General features: G+C 36.5%; 1 protein-coding gene across 9 annotated transcripts in view; it reads right to left on the reverse strand.

The window, feature by feature from the left end:
* The window catches only part of ATP8B4 (ATPase phospholipid transporting 8B4 (putative)), a 257966-nt gene that overhangs the window by 191523 nt on the left and 45051 nt on the right, over positions 1-21392 (reverse strand). For all 9 annotated transcript variants that reach the window (XR_009355570.1, XM_059181516.1, XM_059181517.1 and 6 more), the window contains one exon: positions 13105-13163. Coding sequence is in view for 8 of the 9 variants with exons in the window: in XM_059181516.1 (XP_059037499.1) it covers positions 13105-13163 (59 nt within the window). In the remaining variant the exon portion in view is untranslated. The remainder of the gene's footprint in view (positions 1-13104; positions 13164-21392) is intronic.

A 21392-nucleotide genomic window follows, 5' to 3' on the forward strand; every position in this document is an offset into this window, starting at 1 on the left:
TGTGCATGTGAAGATTAACTGAGAACACATTTAAAGTATTAGCATTATGCCTGATAATTAAACACTTTTTTTTCCCCTCTTCACCTCTTTTGTTTTTGTTACAATCTTCAAAATCTTCATCTAACTAAAATGAGAACAGAGGATTGGTCTATTGCTTCTGAAACCCAAATGTGCATATGAATCCTTTGAGGGTTTTGTTAAAATGCAGGTTCTGACTCAATATTTAGGGAAGAGGGACTGAGATTCTGCATGTCTAAGAAGCTCCTGGTGAAGCCAGGGATGCTGGTCTGATATCTGTGAACCACACTTCAAGAAGCGAAGTATTAAATAACCTCTGAGAGTATTGATAAGCACAAATTTCTGTTATATAAGCAAGGCTGCATGTATTTTTCAAAAGGCTATGTAAATAATTAGATTACAAATCCAAAAACTCCGATTTGTGCACTATAGATTATGAACTTTCAAAAGAACACTTGATTTCACCAATAGACCATGGAGCTGAGTCATCACAAATAAATGCCTTGAAGACTTAGACTATAAAGACAAAATGTCCTTTTGGCTCAGCTGAAGATATTCTTCCAGACTTCTCCTTTAATCCTTCAAGAAAAATACACTGAATAAAAAGAAAAATCATTGGAAAAAATGGAGATTTTTTCACACATTTTCAATTTAAGCTCTTACAAATAGATCAGACCAAGCATTAGGTTGCAAAACACAGGACTATGGAGAAATTCCACAGGTATGTGAAAACAAGGGGAACATGGCAGGGTGAGGAGAAGAAATGGGAGTACAAGAAACCCTTTTATTAAAATGCTTAAGTGTAAAATGCAAAATACTGATCATTTGCACAGGCAAGAGCATATAGGCCCTATATGGCTTCAGGAATTTATTTGTAATTATTTGTTCATAAAACAAATTCAGATTATTCCTGATGTTAAAATACCTGAAGTATTGGTTTTCAGAAATTATATATATGTATATAGTCACATTTGAATTAAAAAAAAAATTTCAACTACCTTTCAGACTCAAAAAACTTAATTCCAAAATGTCCCAGGAGTACTTTTGAATGAGCTCATCATCATTTTCTTCATTCAGTTTAGGTTGAGATGGGCTAAAAGGTGACTGACATTTGACTTTTGGCCCAATAATTCCCCAAATTCAGACAGACCATTTTTATATAAATACAACATAGTATTTTAACATTCTTTCATAATTTTTAAAAGACATTACCAATACTACTTTAAGAAAATGATCCATCTGTTCTTAGAAAACTATCTTCCTTACCCATATATAGTGAAAATGCTAATTATAAGTCTAATACTATTCATTTTCATACTTAATATTGCAATGTCTTAAACTGCTATTTCATCCATGTATATAAAATACTCTCAAAATCTAAGGAGGCAGCAAACTCTTGAAGGGCTAAGAGTTCTTTTATACTTCAAGTCTCAAAAGTATTTAACAAAGTGACAAACACTCACTAATTACTCAATACAAGGCTGAAAACCCAACTGGAAAAAAATTCAAAATACATGAGGGGAAAAAGTAACTCCATTTACCAAAACAAAACATGAGCTAATATAATTGTTAGTAATTCACAAAACAAACCAGTAATTTCCAGTACAAAACCTAGAGAACCACTTTTACCAAAATAAGATAGGCACTGGCATAAATGCATATTTTTCACATTTTTAGCACAACATCTTCATGCAGTTTATTAACTTTACCATATCAGAGAGCAAGAGAGAAGAAAAAAAAAAAAGTCAAACCTTTCTTTAACTTATTTTCTCACCTAGAAAAGTCTGAACAATGTTGTCTCTGCAAAACATTATGAAGAAGTTCAGCCCATTTGTGCTTCTAACCTCAAAAATGTCTTGCGTAGAACAATGGCGTTTTTGTGGCATATGGGCTACAAGAGTATTTAAAATATTGCAACATGGAACTAAGTGGTTTGCAAGAATCATAGAAACAGGACTTAGAAAACAATCTAAAGTTCAATTATTTATTCCGCCCTTCTGTTTCCATATAGAAACCACCTAGCCAGCACTGTAACAACTTTTAAAAAAAAAAATTCTGCTTATTAAGATAAAAATCAATAATATACTTAAAAATTAGATTGGTAGCAAGGTTGGTTAACTATAAAGATTGGAAACTAGGTAAGTCAGAAATTCATAATGATTAATGGCCCAATGGCAACTCTAGGGAGGTATCTAGTGATAAGTTGTCCTCCACTGTGTTATACTCAATATTTTTATTACTAACTTAGAACAGTGATTCCCAATCCTGTTTGCTCGTTGGAATCACCCAGAAAGCTTAAAAAATATACCAGAGGTTGGACTCCACTTCCAGAGCTTTTGATTTAACTGGCCCATTGGATTAGGTATCAGTGAAGATACAGAAGACATGCTGTAAGTCTTCATATGAGACAATAATGAAAGGGATATTTAATGACAGAGGAAGTGGTATTTGTTGTGTGCCAAGTTCTATGACAAGCAAGATAAAGAGATAAATGTGACATAGTCTTTGTCCTTAATGATGAAAATGAGATTAGTAACAGATTAAGAGGTGTCAGCCATCACCAAAAAGCTAGTGCTATCTTAGACTACTGTAATAATTCTTCTTCTACTTCAAGCTGCTCAAACAACTTCTAGAATATGTTGTTTGACTCTGGAACAACCCACTTTACAGAGTTGGTTATAGAAAAGCTGAAGCTCTTTGCAGGGAAAAAGTGGGGTAGGAATTGCAGGTGACTATACTGGAGATAAGTCTAATCTATGAACCCAAGTTTGGTATTTTAAATACATTATCAGAAGGTTTATCATGTGAATCAGGAGACACGTTTGCTTGGCTTTGGCATTAGAAGAAATGCTAAACCAATAAATAATAGAGCAAGAGAAAATCGATTTGGCTCAACTGAAGGAAAAACTGCCTAATAATTAAAACTATCCAAAGACAGAGCCCCAGAGAAGTTCCAAATTCAGTCAATAAATACAAAGGTTGAAAATGGGTTATAGATAGAGTGACAGTCCCAGTGTAGGCCCATTGTCTTGGCAAAGTAACTAACAGGATCCCCTTTCATTCTCAAAAGTGATCTGGTTTAGAAGACAAATTATCTATTCTCCCTAGTTTGGGAACATCATCAGAATAATTAAAACTGAGCCAGATGGGACCCCACACTTCTCACCCTTTCCCACTAAAGAGAGTTGGTGAGTTGCCCTCTTGTAAGGGATATAAACAAAAATTGGGTATGCAGTTCGTGAGAATTCTGTAGAGGGAACGGGGTGGAAAAGCTTGAAAGGATAATTTCACCCTGAAATTCTATAATGAACTTAAGCTAACTTCCTTGCAGTACCAGAGAAGCCAGTTGGGTTTTTCCATTTGTATAAGGCAACTCTTTTTCCCTGCATTTTTTCAACCACTGGTGTGGAATGATGTCAGCATCTGCAACCTATCTGAAAGGCACCTGGATACCCATAGCCATGACATGAGCTTGCTTGTTTCACAGCAAGCTTCACAACCAAGGAGCATGAATGAAACCCAGAACAATTAGAGCTGCTGGAGAAGTCAAGGCACAGTACCAAGAGATATATATATCTCTGATCTAGATACAGGAATCTGATTGCTGTCCTGTGCTTTATTCCTCTAAGAAGAGGCTCTCTAGTCAAGCAAGAACATTCTTACAGAGATGTATCACAGAGTTACAACTACAAACTTACCTACATGCACATATTCATGCAACACACATACATTTACACCCATACACGTAGAGCTCCTAAACAACTCCTAAGATCAATTTTAAAATATCTTCCAATATGATCTTCATGCCTAAATAGCTTACCTTTATAAGAAACTGTAGAAATAGCCACATACAAAATACAATAATCTGACCACTGGCTTCATAATTGCAGACACGAATTTAAGACATTTTAAACACAAATGATTTGATTAATTTTCAAACTACAAAATGTAAAATATGATAATTGCCATCTTTTCATAATATGATTCACAGAACCACACTATTTGGTCCAATAAAGATAACTACAAAACAAGATAAAAACCACTTTGAAACCGTTGGGGTTGGTGGTTTTTCTGTTAACTTCTCAACTGTTACTGAACTTGCCCAATTTTATCCACATGATTGATTTATGGATAACTTTCATAAACCTTTTGCCAACAAAGGAAACTGCATTTGTGGTGCTCACTCCACACAGGAAGTTATTTCTCTTCCTGCGTCTTTTCATTTCTTGGTCTTGGTTTAAATTTATACCACTGTGTCCTCGCAATAATGAGCTCTAAGAGTCTACTGCCACAATTAGCTTATTTTAATTCTTCTAATTCCAATTATATATTGCTTGGAAACTTTTCAATTTCACATCATTGCAATGAAGAAAGTAAAATTTTAAAAAATCTGCTTTTACTTGGAATTTACTTCACAAACAGATGAAACAGAACAAGTTTTATGAGCACACGGAAATTATTTCAAGCCTGGAACAGGTAAATAACAAGCAAACATTTCAAAGTTTAACTGGAGTTTAATTAGATAGAGTTTAGAGTTTGATTGGATTCTTTAATTACTTTAATGCACCTTTTTAGAACATTTACAAATGGGAATTCAGATGGTTAAACAAAAGATTAAAACAGACCAACCAAATTAAAGAAATAAGGAATCAGACAACTGCTTAGCCAAATAACACTATGTAAATAAAACATATGTCAAAGAGATAAAATATTTATACTTTTAAACTCTTAAATCCAAAAAGAAAATGAAGTCCAAAAATTACCTTTTCTCCAAGTAGATTATTTATAAAGGAAAAAGTTTGGTCACATAGAACATGGAATAATTTACAAAGATATTAACAGCACACAGAACAGAAGACATTTTCAATGTCTGTTAAAAAAAAAATAATAAAGAAAAGAAAAAAAAACTACTGTTGCTATGGGAAAACCCCAATACAAAGCATAGCAACCAACAACCAGAAACCCATAACAAATGCAAGTTACTAGTATTTTCCACAACTAATTCCAACTTGTCACACTGCTTGTCATCATCTGTACTCTCCAGTTGGTGCCTAAATTGCTCTGGTAATCAGGCCTGCTGGTGAGGATCTAGGGCACTTCGGCATGCAACTATGCTGCTCAGGAAGAAAAGAAAGAGAAACCCAAATTTCCCGTCAGGCTGGGGATTAAAGCGGGATTCAGGTGCCCCACATGTTGATATCCCAAGTTTCCCCCTCAAAAAAATACTTAAGAGTTTTACCTTCCAATGGATTTGGATAGCCAAAATATGTGAGAAGAATTCATTCAAAAATGTACTTAATTTCAGCAAGTCTAAAAGCTTCTATACTACTTTTCTCCTTTTTATTGCAAATTATTAATTGAGTGGACTATAACTCCATGCCCTTATGTTTTGCATATTTTTTTCTGCCCTTTGACTTCCAAATCTCAACTTTAAAAAAAAAAAATTATACAGCTATTTTCTTTAGGTCCTCTAATCACGCCCTTCTTGATAAAGATGTTTTTCTTGGGGTGCCTGGGTGGCTCAGTGGGTTAAAGCCTCTGCCTTTGGCTCAGGTCATAATCTCAGGGTCCTGGGATTGAGCCCCACATTGGGCTCTCTGCTCAGCAGGGAGCCTTCTTCCCCCTCTGTCTCTGCCTGTCCCTCTGCCTACTTGTGATCTCTGTCTGTCAAATAAACAAATAAAACCTTTAAAAAAAAAAAAAAAGATGTTTTTCTTACCATAAGGAAGTTCCTCAAAAAAAAAAAATAAAAATAAAAAAGAAATACCATATGGTCCAGTAATTCCAGTACTAGATTTTTACCAAAAAAAAATGAAAATACTATTCAAAAAGATATATGCATCTCTATGTTAATTGCAGCATTATTTAAAATAGCCAAGGTGTGGAAGCAGTCTAAATGTTCATGCACAAATAGAGAAGGAGGATGTGATATATATATACATACATACATATAGATATATACAACTGAGTATCGTGCAGCTGTAAAAAGAATCTTGCCATTTGCAACAGCGTGGAGGGATCTAGAAGGTATGACATTAAATGAAATAAATCAGACTGAGAGAGACAAATACTACATGATTGCACTCACATATGGAATCTAAAAAAAACAAAACAAATGAAATAAAGAAACCAAAAGCAGAATGAGACCTATAGAGAGCAAAGTGATGACTGCGGGGGATGTGGGGGAAGGATGGGCAAAATGGGTGAAAGGAAGTGGGAGGTACAGGCTCCCAGGTGTGTAATAAGTCATGTGAGAAAAAGGTAAAGGCACAGGGAATATAGTAAATGGTATTGTTAATAGCACTGTACAGTGACAGATGGTAGCTACACTTGTGAGCATAGAGCTTTGTCCACTCACTATGTTGTCCACCTGAAACTAATGTAACATTGTGTGGCAACTATATTGAAGTTTAAAGATCTTTAAAAAAATAAAATAAAGGTGTTTTTCCTTAGTTCTTAACCTTATGAGCACCTAGCATTAGATATGGTTATCCACCCCCAATTTCCTGAGAGACTCCTTTCTTCTGGCTTTCATCTCATTGTCTTCCCTTTGTTCTCCATCTCTGCTGCTCCCTGCTCTTTCTTGGGTTCCCCCTACCCCTAAGTAAATGTGGGTTTCTACCCCCATACCACACAGGTCAGCCATCACTCCTCAACAAATTCTACTTTTTTCCTAGCTTTAAGCATCTTCCTCTAACTGATATCTCTATTCTACAGCTGTAAGCCCACCCAGTTATTTTCTGTATTACCTGGGCATCCCCATTTGGATATCTAGTCTATTTTATCTGGAAGGCAAACAAAATTCTTTTTTCACTTTGTGACTCCTCAACTCCTGAGAGCCTATTACCTCATACTCAAATTTTTTTGAATAATCTCACCTACCTGAAGAATAATTTCCTATGACACACCCCTCACCCCCAATTAGGTCCAACTATGGGACTTTGCTCATTTCTCCCTTTTCTAATGTTGACATACAAACAAGGCTCACATCAATTCCCATTTTTTCTGGCAAGACTTCCTCAAACACTTTCCCTAACATTTACAAGCCACATCACACCATTAGGACTTAGAATTACTTTTCCTTGTTACCTATTACCAAGTTTGCTCTTATGGGTTAGCCTTCTGTCCTTGAGTAGATCATATATGCTCAGGTAGAGAGCAGAACCTATATCCCCTGTCCTGGTAATCCCAGCAGCATTAAATTAAATTAAATTAAACTAAATGCATTGGCATTCTAAGATTTTAAGGCCTTCTGGCAGGTACTTTGGGACCCACAAAAACAGCCTGCTCATCTCAATTTCCTCATTTTTTCAATTGAAGTATAGTTGACATGAAATGTTACATTAGTTTCAGGTGTACAACACAGTGATTTGACAACTCTATAGGTTACACTATGCTTACCACAAGTGTAGTTCCCATCTGTCATCATACAATACCGTTATAACTCCATTGATCAAATTCCCTATGTAGTACCTTTCATCTCTGTGACTTACTCATTCCATACCACTTTCCTTGTGTATGTTAATGCCTTTGAGCTTTATATTCTTCTTGTACATAGTCTCAAATCTTCTTTGGAAAGTAAGTCAGTCAACAAACATGCATGTTTCTGGCTTAGAGCAGGCACATTGTGAGTATACTGAATTTTGAAAGTCATTTTTATTTCTATAAAAACAAACAGGGGCACCTCTGTGGCTCAGTCATTTAAGCATCTGACTCTTAGTTTCCGCTCAGGTCATGATCTCAAGTGTCATGGGATCAAGCCCCCCTCAGGCTCCATGCTTAGAGGAGAGTCTGCTTGAGATTCTCTTTCTCCCTCCCCATCTGCCCCACCCCACTGTCCTGCACATGCGTGCACATGTCCCCTCTCTCTCCCTCTCAAATAAATAAATAAACCTTGGGGTGGGGGGTGAGGAATGGACAGTGAACCTTCAGTTTCACTCCTACATATAGGAACACAAAGTTTTACTGTTATACCAGCCTGGTCTCAGAAACACAGACACACCACTGTAATGTGGCCCTAAAGAGGTCCTTGTAACCTCAGTCAAGCTCACATACCCAGAAGAATGGTGAGCCATATTTTTCTACTCCACTCTTAACCACCTAAGAGAAAAAAAAAAAAAAATGGAAACATATAAAACCCTGTATAAATGGGTGGGAGGAAAAAAGTTTGTTTCGAAGGGAGTCTTGGTCATGTCATTGTAGCACTAACAGCTGAGAGAGCCAGGTTGTCACACTAATGAACACTCTTTGGAAAATCCAAATCATCATTGCTCTAGCAAGCACAAAAAAATCACAAGACCAACAGCAAATTCCATCCAACAACCATGATATTGACAAGACATTTTAAGATTCTAGGAGTAAGTCAGGGTATCAAAATTGCTATTTTTGGATGGAAGGTTTTCTGTATAAGCATGCAAAACTATTTGGTCACATTTTCACCAACTTATCTAAGCCTGCACAATTCCTAAATGGGTTCAACAATTTAGTTCAAAAAAAAAATCTTTTGGAACTTCTACTCTACATTTGTGCATAAAATACATACAGATATTAAGCATCCAGCTTGACTGAAGCTTCTAAGTTTGAGGCAGGATAACTTCCTCATGACTCAAATGAGTTCATCTGCCTTCTCAAATTCTGTTGAATTTGAGAACTGAATGAAGATCGTATGTGCCTGTGCTTTTTTAAAAAAGAAAAAGAAGAACCAGTGAGAAAACCAATGTTTTCCAATGTCATTTCTTTATTTTTAAACAAAATCAGAAAATAGCCATAATTAATCTAACACTTTTTCTTGACTTTTTTGACATCAACACATCTTAATAGAACTACAACTGTTTTCACAGCTTCCACCATTCACTTTGAACTCCTTTTAATAGGGATAATGGGTCTGGATGCTTGGCTCACTTTCACAATTTTTCTAACATTTTTAACATTAACATATTTTAATGCAACCACTGTTTTCATTACTAGCATTATTCATTCCTATTATTAACCAGGAAAACTTTGAACTCCTTTCTAATGAGAATAATAATTCCAGCACTTGGCCGGCTCTCCCTACACTCTCCAGTCCTGCTTTGCTGTACACGTCTGAACAGTCCAAAATCCTGTTTGTAATTTTATGTTTTCTACCTTCCGGTTTTCGCAATATCATGTCTAATTTACCAATTAATTTCACCTAGAATCATTAACCTTGCCTTTTGTTATCTCTTAAAAGCACTTTGATCATTTTTTAAGCCTATGCTGTATCCTATAACGTGCCTTGAATCTTTAGGCTTCATTAATAAATTAAGGTTCTCCAGGTATTGAAATACCTTCCTTCAGCCTTCAAACAGAAACGTTTGCTTGGCCAGGCTTAGGGCTTATGGAAATCACACCATTTATCTGAGCTTTGTGTAAATTTTTCTCCCAAGTTCTCATTTACAAATGCTAAGGGTAAGATTTAAGGTCATTCTCAGACTCCCATTTATAAAATTTTTTATCTGCTTTATTTGCCTTTGTCTCCAGAGTACAAATATTTTATAAGTAGATATGTGAGGAAAAGGAGAAGAGATTTAGGAACTTTGGGATTGGTCAAAACAACAGCATGGCATCATGGGAAAAACATGCTTTGGAATCTGGCCAATCTGAATTAGAATTCCAGCTTCACCACCTATTAGTTCTGGAAATGGAGACCCACTTCATTTTGCTTGGTTTTTTGGCCTGGTATGGAGCTGGGCAAACCAAACATCTGGTATGTAGCTGGACACATAGCTGTAAGAATGGGAGTCACTATCTAACTATGTGACCTTACCAAGTCACTTGAGTAAGATCTCTGTGTCTCAATGTTTTTACACACAGATAATATAAGTGCTCTGAAATAATATAAGTGCTCTTATTTATAGAATTGTGGTAAGGTTAAATAAGTTTAATATAGTAGAGTGCTTAGCTCAATGCTTTTCATATGGTGTGCTTTACATACTCCAGGTGTGTATTAGTTATTAGTACCACTATCTTTATTACTATCTCTGTTAGTCATGGATCTACCCATCAATATCCATGCCAAAAGTGTCAGGTCAATTTCCTAACCTTGTCAAATGCTTTGTACAGAGCAGGTAAATACCTCAATGAGGTACAGATAAATACCTCCTTGAATAATTTTCATTTCCACATGGCTTACTTGACAGGGCTGGGAGGGGGTCTCTATAACCACAATCATTTACATACACTGTTAGTCTGGTTTCTCTAACCCTTGCACCATCAGCAACTTCAACACCTTCAGTATCACAGAACTGCTAATTTTTCAGCATGCAAAACAGCTTCTACTACTTTAGCCAATTTTTCAGCGTCTTCCTAACGTTGCTATTAGCACTATCTTATTCTATCTGATGCTTCAGATAGGGAATCAATAATTTATTGTGACTACTTGCCCACCACCTTGTTAGTTTTAAGAGAAAATCCGTATAAAATGTTTAGCACAGGGCCTGGTGCACAGCAGGAGATATGTATATATGCAGGTATATTTGCTAGTCTTGCTATTATCAAATATTTTATATAATCTTTAATAAATGGTCCTATGAGGAAACACCCTATTTCACAGATGAAATAACTGATAATTAGAAGCAAATTGAGTTCACAAGTTAGCAAATGAGAAAGGTTTCAAACTATGATCTATTTTATCCTAAAACACTCTTTCTATGACATATGGGGGGACTTCACCAGTTGTCCTTGTATCATCTTTTTCGTAAAAAATTTCAGTTTATTCCCACTCTTTTTTAATGTTTAAGTGGGAATATTGCTTTTTCAATTGTTAGCATTCCAAGTTTTGAGGTCTCTTCAAATCTACTTCCATTTGGTGTAACAGTTCTTTAAAGCTGGGCGAGGTTAAGCAAAAGGCACTAGGATTTCACCTTTCTTACAAATATATTCCATATAGCAAGTGGTTTAAAAGCCTTAAAACCAGACGTAGTCCCATCTCTACACAGAAAGCTCATAGGGTCATTGTGTGTTACTCTACTTTAATCCTTACAACAACTCTATGAAATTAGTACTTGTATCACCCCCAACTTGTAGCCAAATAGACTAGGACTGAGAATGGCCCCACAGTTCACCATATGGACAGCTATCCAGTTGGGAGTTCCCAAATCAAGACAATATCAGCTTTGTCTACTGGGGACCCATGCCCATTTATGGAGGCCTTCCTCATCCTTGAGCCATAGCAGTAATTAATAGACCAAGGATACCTGGGCCCCTCTCTGCTCTGCAGCCTCCCTTTCTCAACTCTTGGTTTTGCCAGCTCATAATGCACTTTGTCCTTTCCTTGAAAGGTTGTTTCTTAGAGACCAAACTGCTTATATGATCTGCTACAGCCATAAAATATTGTTCTATCGTTTTGTTGTTAGGAAGCTCAAGAGAAAACACAGCTGCAGCCACAAATCTGTGTGCTTTTGTTCAATATCATGAAAGCTCAAAAGAGAACCATCTCTGTATCATTGATGATCTGAAACCATCATGGCCAACTGTTAACATCTATTTAATCTGAGTGGTAGGCTTTCCTTAGAGTTACTACTCACAGAATGAAAATACTTGTTACACACTAGAAAACAAGTAAACACAGCCATATACTTAAATGCATAATTACACCATAGCAGATTACTTATTACTGTTTTCCTTAAGGTCTTAAAATATACACATGTCTAGTCCTCTGATTTGGGGTTTGGTGGTCATGGCTTTCAAGAGTCATCCTTGACAGTTAAAGGACTAGCTATAGAAGGGATATAAAGGCATGGGGCCAATTCTGATGATGATGACAGAAGCCAAATAACTAAAAGCCACACAAAGTGGCATTAATCACCATGAGGAATTTTAGTCCCATTATTTAAGGCTAAGAAACATGTTCATTACCCTCCTGAGAAGGATTCCTTCTCCCAAGGGCAGACTTCTGTTAACCAAGTTTATAAGATTAACAAAGAAAATCAGAGTTCCAATATATTATTTTATAATGAGAAATCTGTCAAAGAGCCAGCATACTAATTCTTTGTCAGAAAACTTTCACTGATCAACAAATTATAATTAGATGATTAGCACAGTATGAGAAAAGAGTAATTGTTAGCTACCTTTGCTGAATATTTAATAGTACCAAGCTATAATAGACCAATGCATCCATCTCCATATATGAAAAATACCTGCCAATAAGAACAAAATGCTAAAAACTATCCATTGCTAGTGCCTAAATGGATACTGCCTAAGTTTGCCTGCCTTCAGAGTTATCAAAACCACCTTTGAATTGAGACTTTCTTTCATGAAATGTGCTGCTGTACTCGATCTTATAGTAGGTCTTACGAGGCAAATGTCACCCACAAAATCAATTCTATTAGTTATCTTTATTAGAGCTTATAAAAGATTCCATGTAGCAACTTAGGTTGAGTCATAGAAAGATGAGAAGATCTTTATGAGGGCCATCCTGTAATTCATGAAGTTGTTCATCAATGTATCACAAGTTCCTAGAACAGTGCCAGTGACTTAATAGATAATATTTCTAATAAAAATGTAGAAAATCTTCATTTAAAATTTTTTAAAAAGTAGTTCAGTATAAACTTGAATCCCATACATTTTAACTAATCATCACTTCTCACTTGATAAACACAATCATTCAGGACCTGGAAACTCTGTCCTACACGTACTTCTCCAAATTCAGCCTGAGTTACTTACAGAAAATCCCCCAAAGCTATTTATCACCCATCAGCCAATACCACCACTTTTATCACCAAGAATTACCCATGAGGGTAACCATAGAGGCCCATGTTTATATTTTCCTATGTGTTCTAGTGGCCAAATCAGCACCAAAATGAAATAAACATCACTTCTTTAGAAAGAAATTTTATCTTCTTCCTATATCAAAGGGCATACCAACCACTCTTACTGCAGGACAAAAATAAGTGTATAAATAATGTTAAAATCTGTATTTATAGAAATATACAGGACCCTGATACTAAAATGGGTCTAAACATAGTAAGTTTTTGGTGAAGTCATAAAGTTCTAGAAGGCATGAATTCAACTGTCCTTAAGGTAGAACCCATCCCAGCATGTATGCGCTGTGTATGTTTTACTCACTGCATACTGGAACTTTTCATTATATTCACGGTCATTTGCTTTCACGATCCGTTCCACTTCTAAAGAGAAAGAGAAATCAGGCTGAAATTAAATTTTTGACACGAAGAAACATATAACTCATTAAACTAATATCACTTAGGTTACTTTGATTGTCTCAAGGTTTCAAGAATTCTTTCCTTTAGAATTTGAAGAGCATTGGTTTTTTCCAGCCTAAATGCTGGAACATGTGTTGGAAAGTCCCAAAATGGAAAGCTGAAATGTGTCTCATAGTAATTCTGATGCCAGCCATAAAACAAAACATTATGTGTCTCCAATTTCTACATCCCTTTAGCTCCACAAAGACCCTTTCTCTTAACTCCAAGTAGTTCCTAAAGGAGAAGGCTGCTGAAAGTCAAACACCACCTGGGAAGAGATTATTTTTTTCCCTACAAAGTGAAAAAATACAATATAGCCAAACAGAACCATAATGAAGGGACCGGTGTAGTTACTGACCTTATGGTCACTGAGCAAAGGTGATATTTCTAAACAACCCAGGCATAGTGAGAGTAACTGCACATCACCAGGAGATGGAAACTTGCCCTTTGCTGGAAGTAGCTTAAATAATATCTTCGGGAAACAAATGCAAACACCAGTACAAAAAAAAATAAAATAAAATAAAATAAAAAATAAAAGAACAACAAACTCAAAGATTATGATGGTGCATAAATTAAAATTTGCAGAGGGAAAGAAGAGACAGTGCTCCCCAGAAACACTAGCAGAATACATTTTTGTAGTAGAAGTAGCAAGTTCTTGCTCCGTTTTACTGAATTCAGAGTTGACAAAGGAGTAATGATGGAAAAATGAAAGCTATTGGATGAAGACCAGCAAAAAATTTACCAGATGTCAATGTTGAACATTCATGATGAGTGACTTGATCATTTCACCTGGGATTCTCTTAATCTCACAGTTCTCCACCTGGGTAAGTGATAGATGGTAAAAAAGTATAGGGATAGTGATAAGAGTCCAAGTTTGGAGAAGGTACATACAACCACAGAATTAAAGAAGACTGGAAGATAGAAAGTAACTTAGAGTCATATATTAGGGATGGGGGAAGGAAGAGCAAGGGGAAAGCAAAGAGAAGAAGAGCTAAAAGTAGAAGTGAGAGGACAAGAAGCAGGAGGTGAAGAGGGGAAGAAAGAAAGGAATATATTTTATCCCCATCACCATCCTCCAAACACCAGGCACCGTGGCTTGTAAGAGTTGACTATTTTTTCCTAAAAGTCCCAGAGGAATGCTAATGTCTCCACAGTCTCTTTGGTTCAAGTCTCAAGTATGACGTTGTGTTCACTTCTGAAAACTGCTCTGACAAATGACACCCTGTCTTTGGTTATAGCTGAGTTTCTACCTTTGCAGAATGTGTGTCTGACATCCACCTACATGGCTCTCTTCTTACCTATTACCTATGTATTACCTATGTATTAAAGTCAGTGCTCTGTGACTGCTCATGTTTTCAAGGCTAGCTCCCCTAATTTCTGGTAAGAATGATATTGGACTGATGGCCACAGCTAACTAACCACACTGAGTGGGCTTGCCCCTAACATATACAACTCTGAAATCCAAAACTCATGCAGAAGCAACCTCGTAACCAAGCATCCCTCAAATGAAATATTTCAAACCTTGACTATAAAGATACATTCCTCCCCTTCTTACTGGATCCCTAACAAAAAGCAAAAATATCAAAGCCCAAAATGGTATTTTGGAGGGTGAGGGTACTTAAGAAGCTTGGACAATTTGTTTATAAACATTCCTACCTTAACACAGGCATAGTAAAACTGCTGAGAGGAAAACAACAGATGTTATTAGGAGGGTGAAGGTTGGGAGGACTCTTCTGCAGGGCAAAGGTCAACCTGGCCCACCTAGCATCCTGCTTATAATGTAAAGATTAGCTTTAGCTATAAGTCAAAACTTTGATATGTTAATTTGTATTTATTCAATTGCCTTTAGTTTACATCATACACATTCAGATGATGATCATTTTTAAATTTCTCATTTATACAAAGCACATCCAGAGATAGAATTCTATAGTTCTGCAGCTAATTTTATTCACTCCAAAAACCAGAATCTTGACTCCTGTCCAATGTCTCCATGTAAGCACCCTCCCCAAGAACTATAACCCTTTCCCAAAGCGGCCAGAAGAGTAATTTCTATACTAGGAAAGTTTGAATGTTCTTTTGGGTGTCCACATTGCTCTTGTCCCTTGAGACTTTGTTAGAGCCAGTAAATCCTCTTTTGGCTTCTAAATCATTATTATATCTTTGCTCTGCACTTCCAGTAGGTACAGTCCTTCTGAACAGAGTCTTTATTAATAAACCATGGCATATTTCCTATCCCCTCACTAAGCTCTGCAACATTCTGGCTTTGTTCTACATCCCTACAGATTTCTGCCTTTAACTTAACTATGCTAAGCCAAGAACTAACAATCTTCCACGTGCTAGGACAGTGGGTAAGGGGATAGAAACCCCTCTTGGCAATAAGTCACATCCTATAAGGAAGGGAAGCTAAAAATGAATCCTCCATAAACAACTCCCATTGATAATTGCTCAGAGGTTCAATGACTTAATGCTCAATATTTCATTGGCATTGCAGGACCCTTCCAGCTATGAGAATACTGTAAGAAAAGTACCCACCAGGAGATTTAGGATCTACTAGAGTAAGCTCACTGTTACATAACTGTGATAACACTGAATTTGTGTGGTTCCAAAAAGAAGTAAAGTGATACACAGGATGTATAAAATATAGTGAGCCCACATCTGTTTTAAGTGAAGTTCAAAGACCTTCCAGTTCAAGAGAGCAAGCAAGTATGTCCTTCTACCTCACTTCCCATCCAGGTCTCACTAAAATAACAGCAATATGTTTTTTAAAAGAATCAAAACATAACAGTGCTGGAAAACAAGAGTAGAAGCTAGCAGATGTTCATAAATTTTAAAAATTCTGAGTGAAGCCCAGAGAAGTTCCAAATTCAGTCAATAAATACAAAGGTTTAAAATGTGCTATGGATAGGGTGACAGTACCAGTTTATGCGTATTGTCTTGACAAAATAACTTCTCACTTTTAAAGTTGTCTTGGCTTAGAAGATAAATTATCTATGCATTCTAGTTTTGGGGTATCACCAGAATAATTAAAGAAAATTGAGCTAGCTGGGCCCCCCAAATACTCCTACCCTTGCTCATTAAAGAGATTAGGCAACATGCCTAGGGAGGAAACCAAGAATGGGTGTTCAGATCTAAGAAAGAAGAAGTTCTAAACCTCCACATCAGCTACAGGAGACTCAGGTCCTAGTAAACCCTGCCTTACTGAGGCAGCTGTGGAATTTGCCAGGCTATAGACTGAATGTTTATGGTCCCCCAAAATTTCTCTGTTGGAACATTCCCTATGAGATGATATTTGAGTGCCTTTGGGAGTGATTAGGTTATGAGGGTAGAGCCCTCATGAGTGGGATTAGTGCCCTTATAAAAGATGTCCCAGAGAGTCCCCTGCCCCTTGCATCATGTGAGGACACAGCAAGAAGACAGCCATCTATGAACCAGAAACCAGGCTCTCACCAGACACTAGACGCATTGACTCCTTGATCTCGGACTTCCCAATCTCCAGACCGTGATAAATAGATTTGTTGTTAATAAGTCACCCAGTTTATGGTATTCTGCTATAGCAGTGAGAAAAATCTAAGACATACAGAAAAACCTCCCTGCGAGCTGGCAACATCACCAGCCTTCCAATTTAAGGGAAAAGGCTAGCGAGGGGAAAGACCTTTGCAACAGCCTCTTATGTAAACACAAACCAATAACTGTAAGCCAGCAGATGTCTGAGAAAACTCAATACCACAAAAGACAACGATTCAAGAAGAAGAGATAATACTGAAAATGGATGGAGAAAATAGTTTTTATGCTGATTAGTACCTTGAAGTTATTCAAGATATGGCATTCATGAAGCAAGAACAAGCTGATAGGAACAAAGATACAACAAGAAAGAGTTCCTGGAAATTAAAACTACTTAATGGAAAAATAGATAGGATAGACAGAATGAAAAACAAAATTGAAGAAAGCTCTTAAAATACATAGCAAAATGAAAAAGAGGAGGAAGATGTGAAAAAGAACACTTACAAGAAGGGTACATAAACAATGGCTAAATAGAAATAATCAAATAAACAGAAGAAAATGTCCCTGCACCAGAGTTAAGAGCTGTCTTCAAAGTGAAAAAGCCACCAAGACCCAATCAGGATGAATGAAAAGGGACCCATGGTTATCTACAAAATTTTGAGCTCCAAAGACAAAGAAAGTATTTTAAAATTTCAAAAGAGAAAAAAAAAATGGTTAGCCCTAGAGACCTAAGAATTGGACTAACATGAAAATTCTCATCAGGAGAAAGAAGGATAGAAGACATTGAAGTGATGCCTTCTAGTTTTAAGGAAAAATATGTTTGAGCTCAGAATTCTATACTCAGCCAAATAATCAATCAAGTGTGAAGGAGCAATAAGAACACTTTTTCAGACATCCAAGAGTGTTTACATACAAGATCATCTCCAAAACAATGACTCAAGAATGTAAAACAGGGTAATAGTTTAAATGTTAAAAATAAAGGGAGTCAAAGAAGATATAGAAGCAAGGATGATGACAACTAAAGTCAACAATGAAAATAAAACTACCTGATGTGATCACCTACATACCTGTTCTAAGTGAACCACAAATTCTACAGAAAAAGGAAAGTCTTGTCTATTTCCATTTATTTCACAGCCTATATAGCAAAAATAAACCAGTTTCTCAGGAAAAGTACAATTATGTATTAATTCTTGGCTCAAACAATAATTTCTCTGAGAAGTCTTCATAAGGAAGTCATTGTTTGATACAAAGAACATAAAATGCGTTTTTAAGAGCTGTGTTTTGTAAAAATTCTAGAGATCTCATTCCAAACACAATTCAGAGGAGCCAATGCTAGAGTTTCGTACTCAGTCTCTACCTAGCTGATTAAATTCAGGCATGTATTTTAGGATATTTAGATGAATAAATAAGCTGCAAGTCCTTCCATAAATCACCCTCATTATTATTTCTCTCACCTGCACTTGTGCTAAATGCTAAATGACTGAGTTTCAGATAGAAATTCCTAAAAAAAAAAAAAAAAAAAAAAAATGCTGTGTTGCTAGCGGAGTACAAATTCTTGGGACAGAAAATCAAGCTGGTAATAGTGTTAACATTCCTTTGTGATAGCTGAGGAGCCTAACAAAGACATTTACCTAAATAGGAAGCTATCCTTCATCATTTCGACAAGTAAGGAGAAGAGCCATTAGCAGAGGTAGAATTGTCTTAGACACTTATTTTGAATCTACTCTAGAATACAGAAAAATAGGCATGTAAAAAATAGGTAATTAAACCCACGAAGACCTCCTTCATACAGGATAATGGAAGTAGCCTCCACTTTCCAAAACTCAAAGGCCTGCATAATTTGATGCCTGCCTCAATCAAATAAAAGATCAATGAAGCACTCCTAGAATGCTTATCTTTGAGCCATATGATTACTGTTACCTTATCCAAGATAACTAAATAAGGATACCTCATTTATTTTATGAAGTGGTCATTTAGAAAACAGTTAAATGTTAGGAAACATTTACCAAAAAGAGTAACCTTAGTTTTAGGATAAATGACAAGTAGTCTACCCTGTCCCTGCCTACAATAATTATCTGATCCTGCAGATGATAGGTTTCAGATAATAAAACCACATCCACTTATGTATGTACATATGCTTGTCTTTCCATTTGGAAGAAAGAGTTTCATCAAACACATCCAAGTGTTGGGGCACGTGGGTGGCTCAATTGGTTAAGCATCTGCCTTTAGCTCAGGTCAAGATCCCAGGACAAGATCTCAGGGTCCTGAGATCAAGTCCAATGTTAGCATCTCCTTCTTCCTCTGCCCTTTCCCCTGCTCATGTTTTCTCTCTCTTTCACTATCTCACTCTCAAATAAAAATCTTTATAAAAAAGTTTTAAAAAAAAATCCAAGTGTCATCCAATCACTAAAACACAAGTTTGAAAGACGGGAGGGATGTAATACAACCCTGCTGGAAATTTTTAACCTCAGTTGAGATGTTGTTCTTTGTTACCAAGACTTTGGGGACCCATTAAAAATGAGAATTTGATGACCAAGCATGCATAGAAGAGGAGGAGGTCTGGATCTTTAAGCCAGAGGCCAGAGATCTTCCTTCTACCAACTATGCATGTAAGCATGTTTTAACTCATGACCTCTCCTTATCTGTAGTTCCTCGGAAAAATAATGCCACTTTGTGTTGACATCATTATATAAGAAAGTACATGGAAAGCACTTTGCAAACAGAAAAAAATAATAAAAAAAAAACATTTTTCTAAAAAAAAAAAAAAAAAGAGCAAGTAAGTGAGAAAAAAATCACCCAAATTTGGATAGTCAGTCTTAAATTTGCTTGTATTATTATTTCTCAAACAGATCTGAAGTAATTTTCTAATTTTCTGAATATTCTTAGTGGAAACTGGCAAATACCCATTGATTCTTCCCCAAGTTGTTGGAGGCAACACCCAACCCCTAATCTGGGCTCTTCTCCTTCATACTATAATAATTTAGACAAGATCCAGCTTCTATTTCCAGCAGGCATCTATGTCTTTTTTTCTCTTAGTTTTTCTATGAACAACTCCCAACACCTTAATATTTAAGACTAGTCGGTGAATTCAGTAGCTCTGTTAGAAGACCAAGAGTAAGAAGGAAGATTTAGGAGGCCTCCATTGGACCCATAAATGATCATAGCAAGTACAAATTCCTAATTAATGAACACAACTGTCTTTCTTCAATTAAATCCAGAGCATTTTGTCCTTCACCAAATGTGGTTTGGGAGACAGTCTTCAGGCAATTGGCTTTATATCCCCAAAATCATGAAATGATGAAGCACCACAAAAAATCTGGGGGCTCTGTATAAACCCTGATGACAGGAACTTGTACTTCCTCAACAAGGTTGGTCCCAATCCAAAAGCTGAAGAATGTCTCCAAACATGGAGTGTCATTTGGGGTTTGGGGTTGTTGGTTTTTTTGGGTTGGGTCAGAAGTCTCAGAAAAATACCCTCAAGCCAAATCAATAACTTAAGCTTTTTCCTTTCTGTATTTTCTTTCATTCTTCACAATCTGGTCTCGTGGTTGGGAGCCAAAGCAATTCATTAAAGACATGAGGAAAGAACAATGAGTGGGGAGAGCTTTAAAGAAAAGAGTTCCCCCACCCTCCAAGATTTCCTGATTTGACTCCAAAAGCACATTCTGATACAATTGAAAAATATGTGTCCTAAATCGGGGTTTCCTATTGAAACCCAGTGGTGACCTGCAGCTGCTGGGACTTATTGACATTTGAACAGCAAACTAAAGAGAATTGAAGCAAAAGAGAAAAATCTTCCCACAAATTTTTTTTATTCTTGTCCTGACAAAAGAGCTTGGAAACAGAGTTAGGGGATTCAAACAAATACTAAAAAGCCTTGGGTTTGTTTTCCTCTTCGCTGAGCCAATTTGCTCATCAGGTCCAGATATTTGGAAAATTTGATTTATTGGAAGCTCTATTCCTCCCATGGCTTACTATAGCTTCACAAAGAAACATAAAAATTTTTAACTAGTTCATTCTTCTTCCACCATGCACGAATTGGATTACATAAGTTACAAGTAAAAATCGATAAAATCTTCATATAAGTCTGTGGTATATTGCTTTCTGTAAGTATAGATTCCACAACTAGAGAGTTAAGAATTACCACAATATAATGTTAATAATAGCAGCTAGCATGTGTTGAGCACTGGTTAAAAACTAGATACTTTGAGAACTGTTTGGCATACTTTATTTCATTATTCCTCAGAACAATCCAGGTACCAATAGGTATATGCTATTATTAGTTCCATTTTATAAATGAGGAAAAAAAGTCCTCACAGGATCATGCAATACAACCAGATTTCAAACACTGAGCTGCCTTCTTACGAAAGCAGTGTGAAAGAGATTTTGGGTATCAGGAGATGTTAAATGGCACTGTGTAGAGTTGACCGGGAAAATGCAAATTGCTGTGTGCCTGTATTCAGAGGTCAAGGAGAGGAAGAAGAGGACTCTGTTATTGAACGCCATGCTCCATGGTCTACCTCAAACACACACTCCCTCCCCATTAGCCTTGCAGCCCTGTGACCTCTCACATTCCACTGCTTCTAGGCTTCTCTCTGCTTCCTGGTAGAGGCTGCCTCCTCTTCTTGGAGCCTTTGGGCAATCCTTTCTGAG

This window comes from Mustela lutreola, chromosome 7, assembly GCF_030435805.1.
Source record: "Mustela lutreola isolate mMusLut2 chromosome 7, mMusLut2.pri, whole genome shotgun sequence".
In the NCBI taxonomy this organism is placed as follows: domain Eukaryota; kingdom Metazoa; phylum Chordata; class Mammalia; order Carnivora; family Mustelidae; genus Mustela; species Mustela lutreola.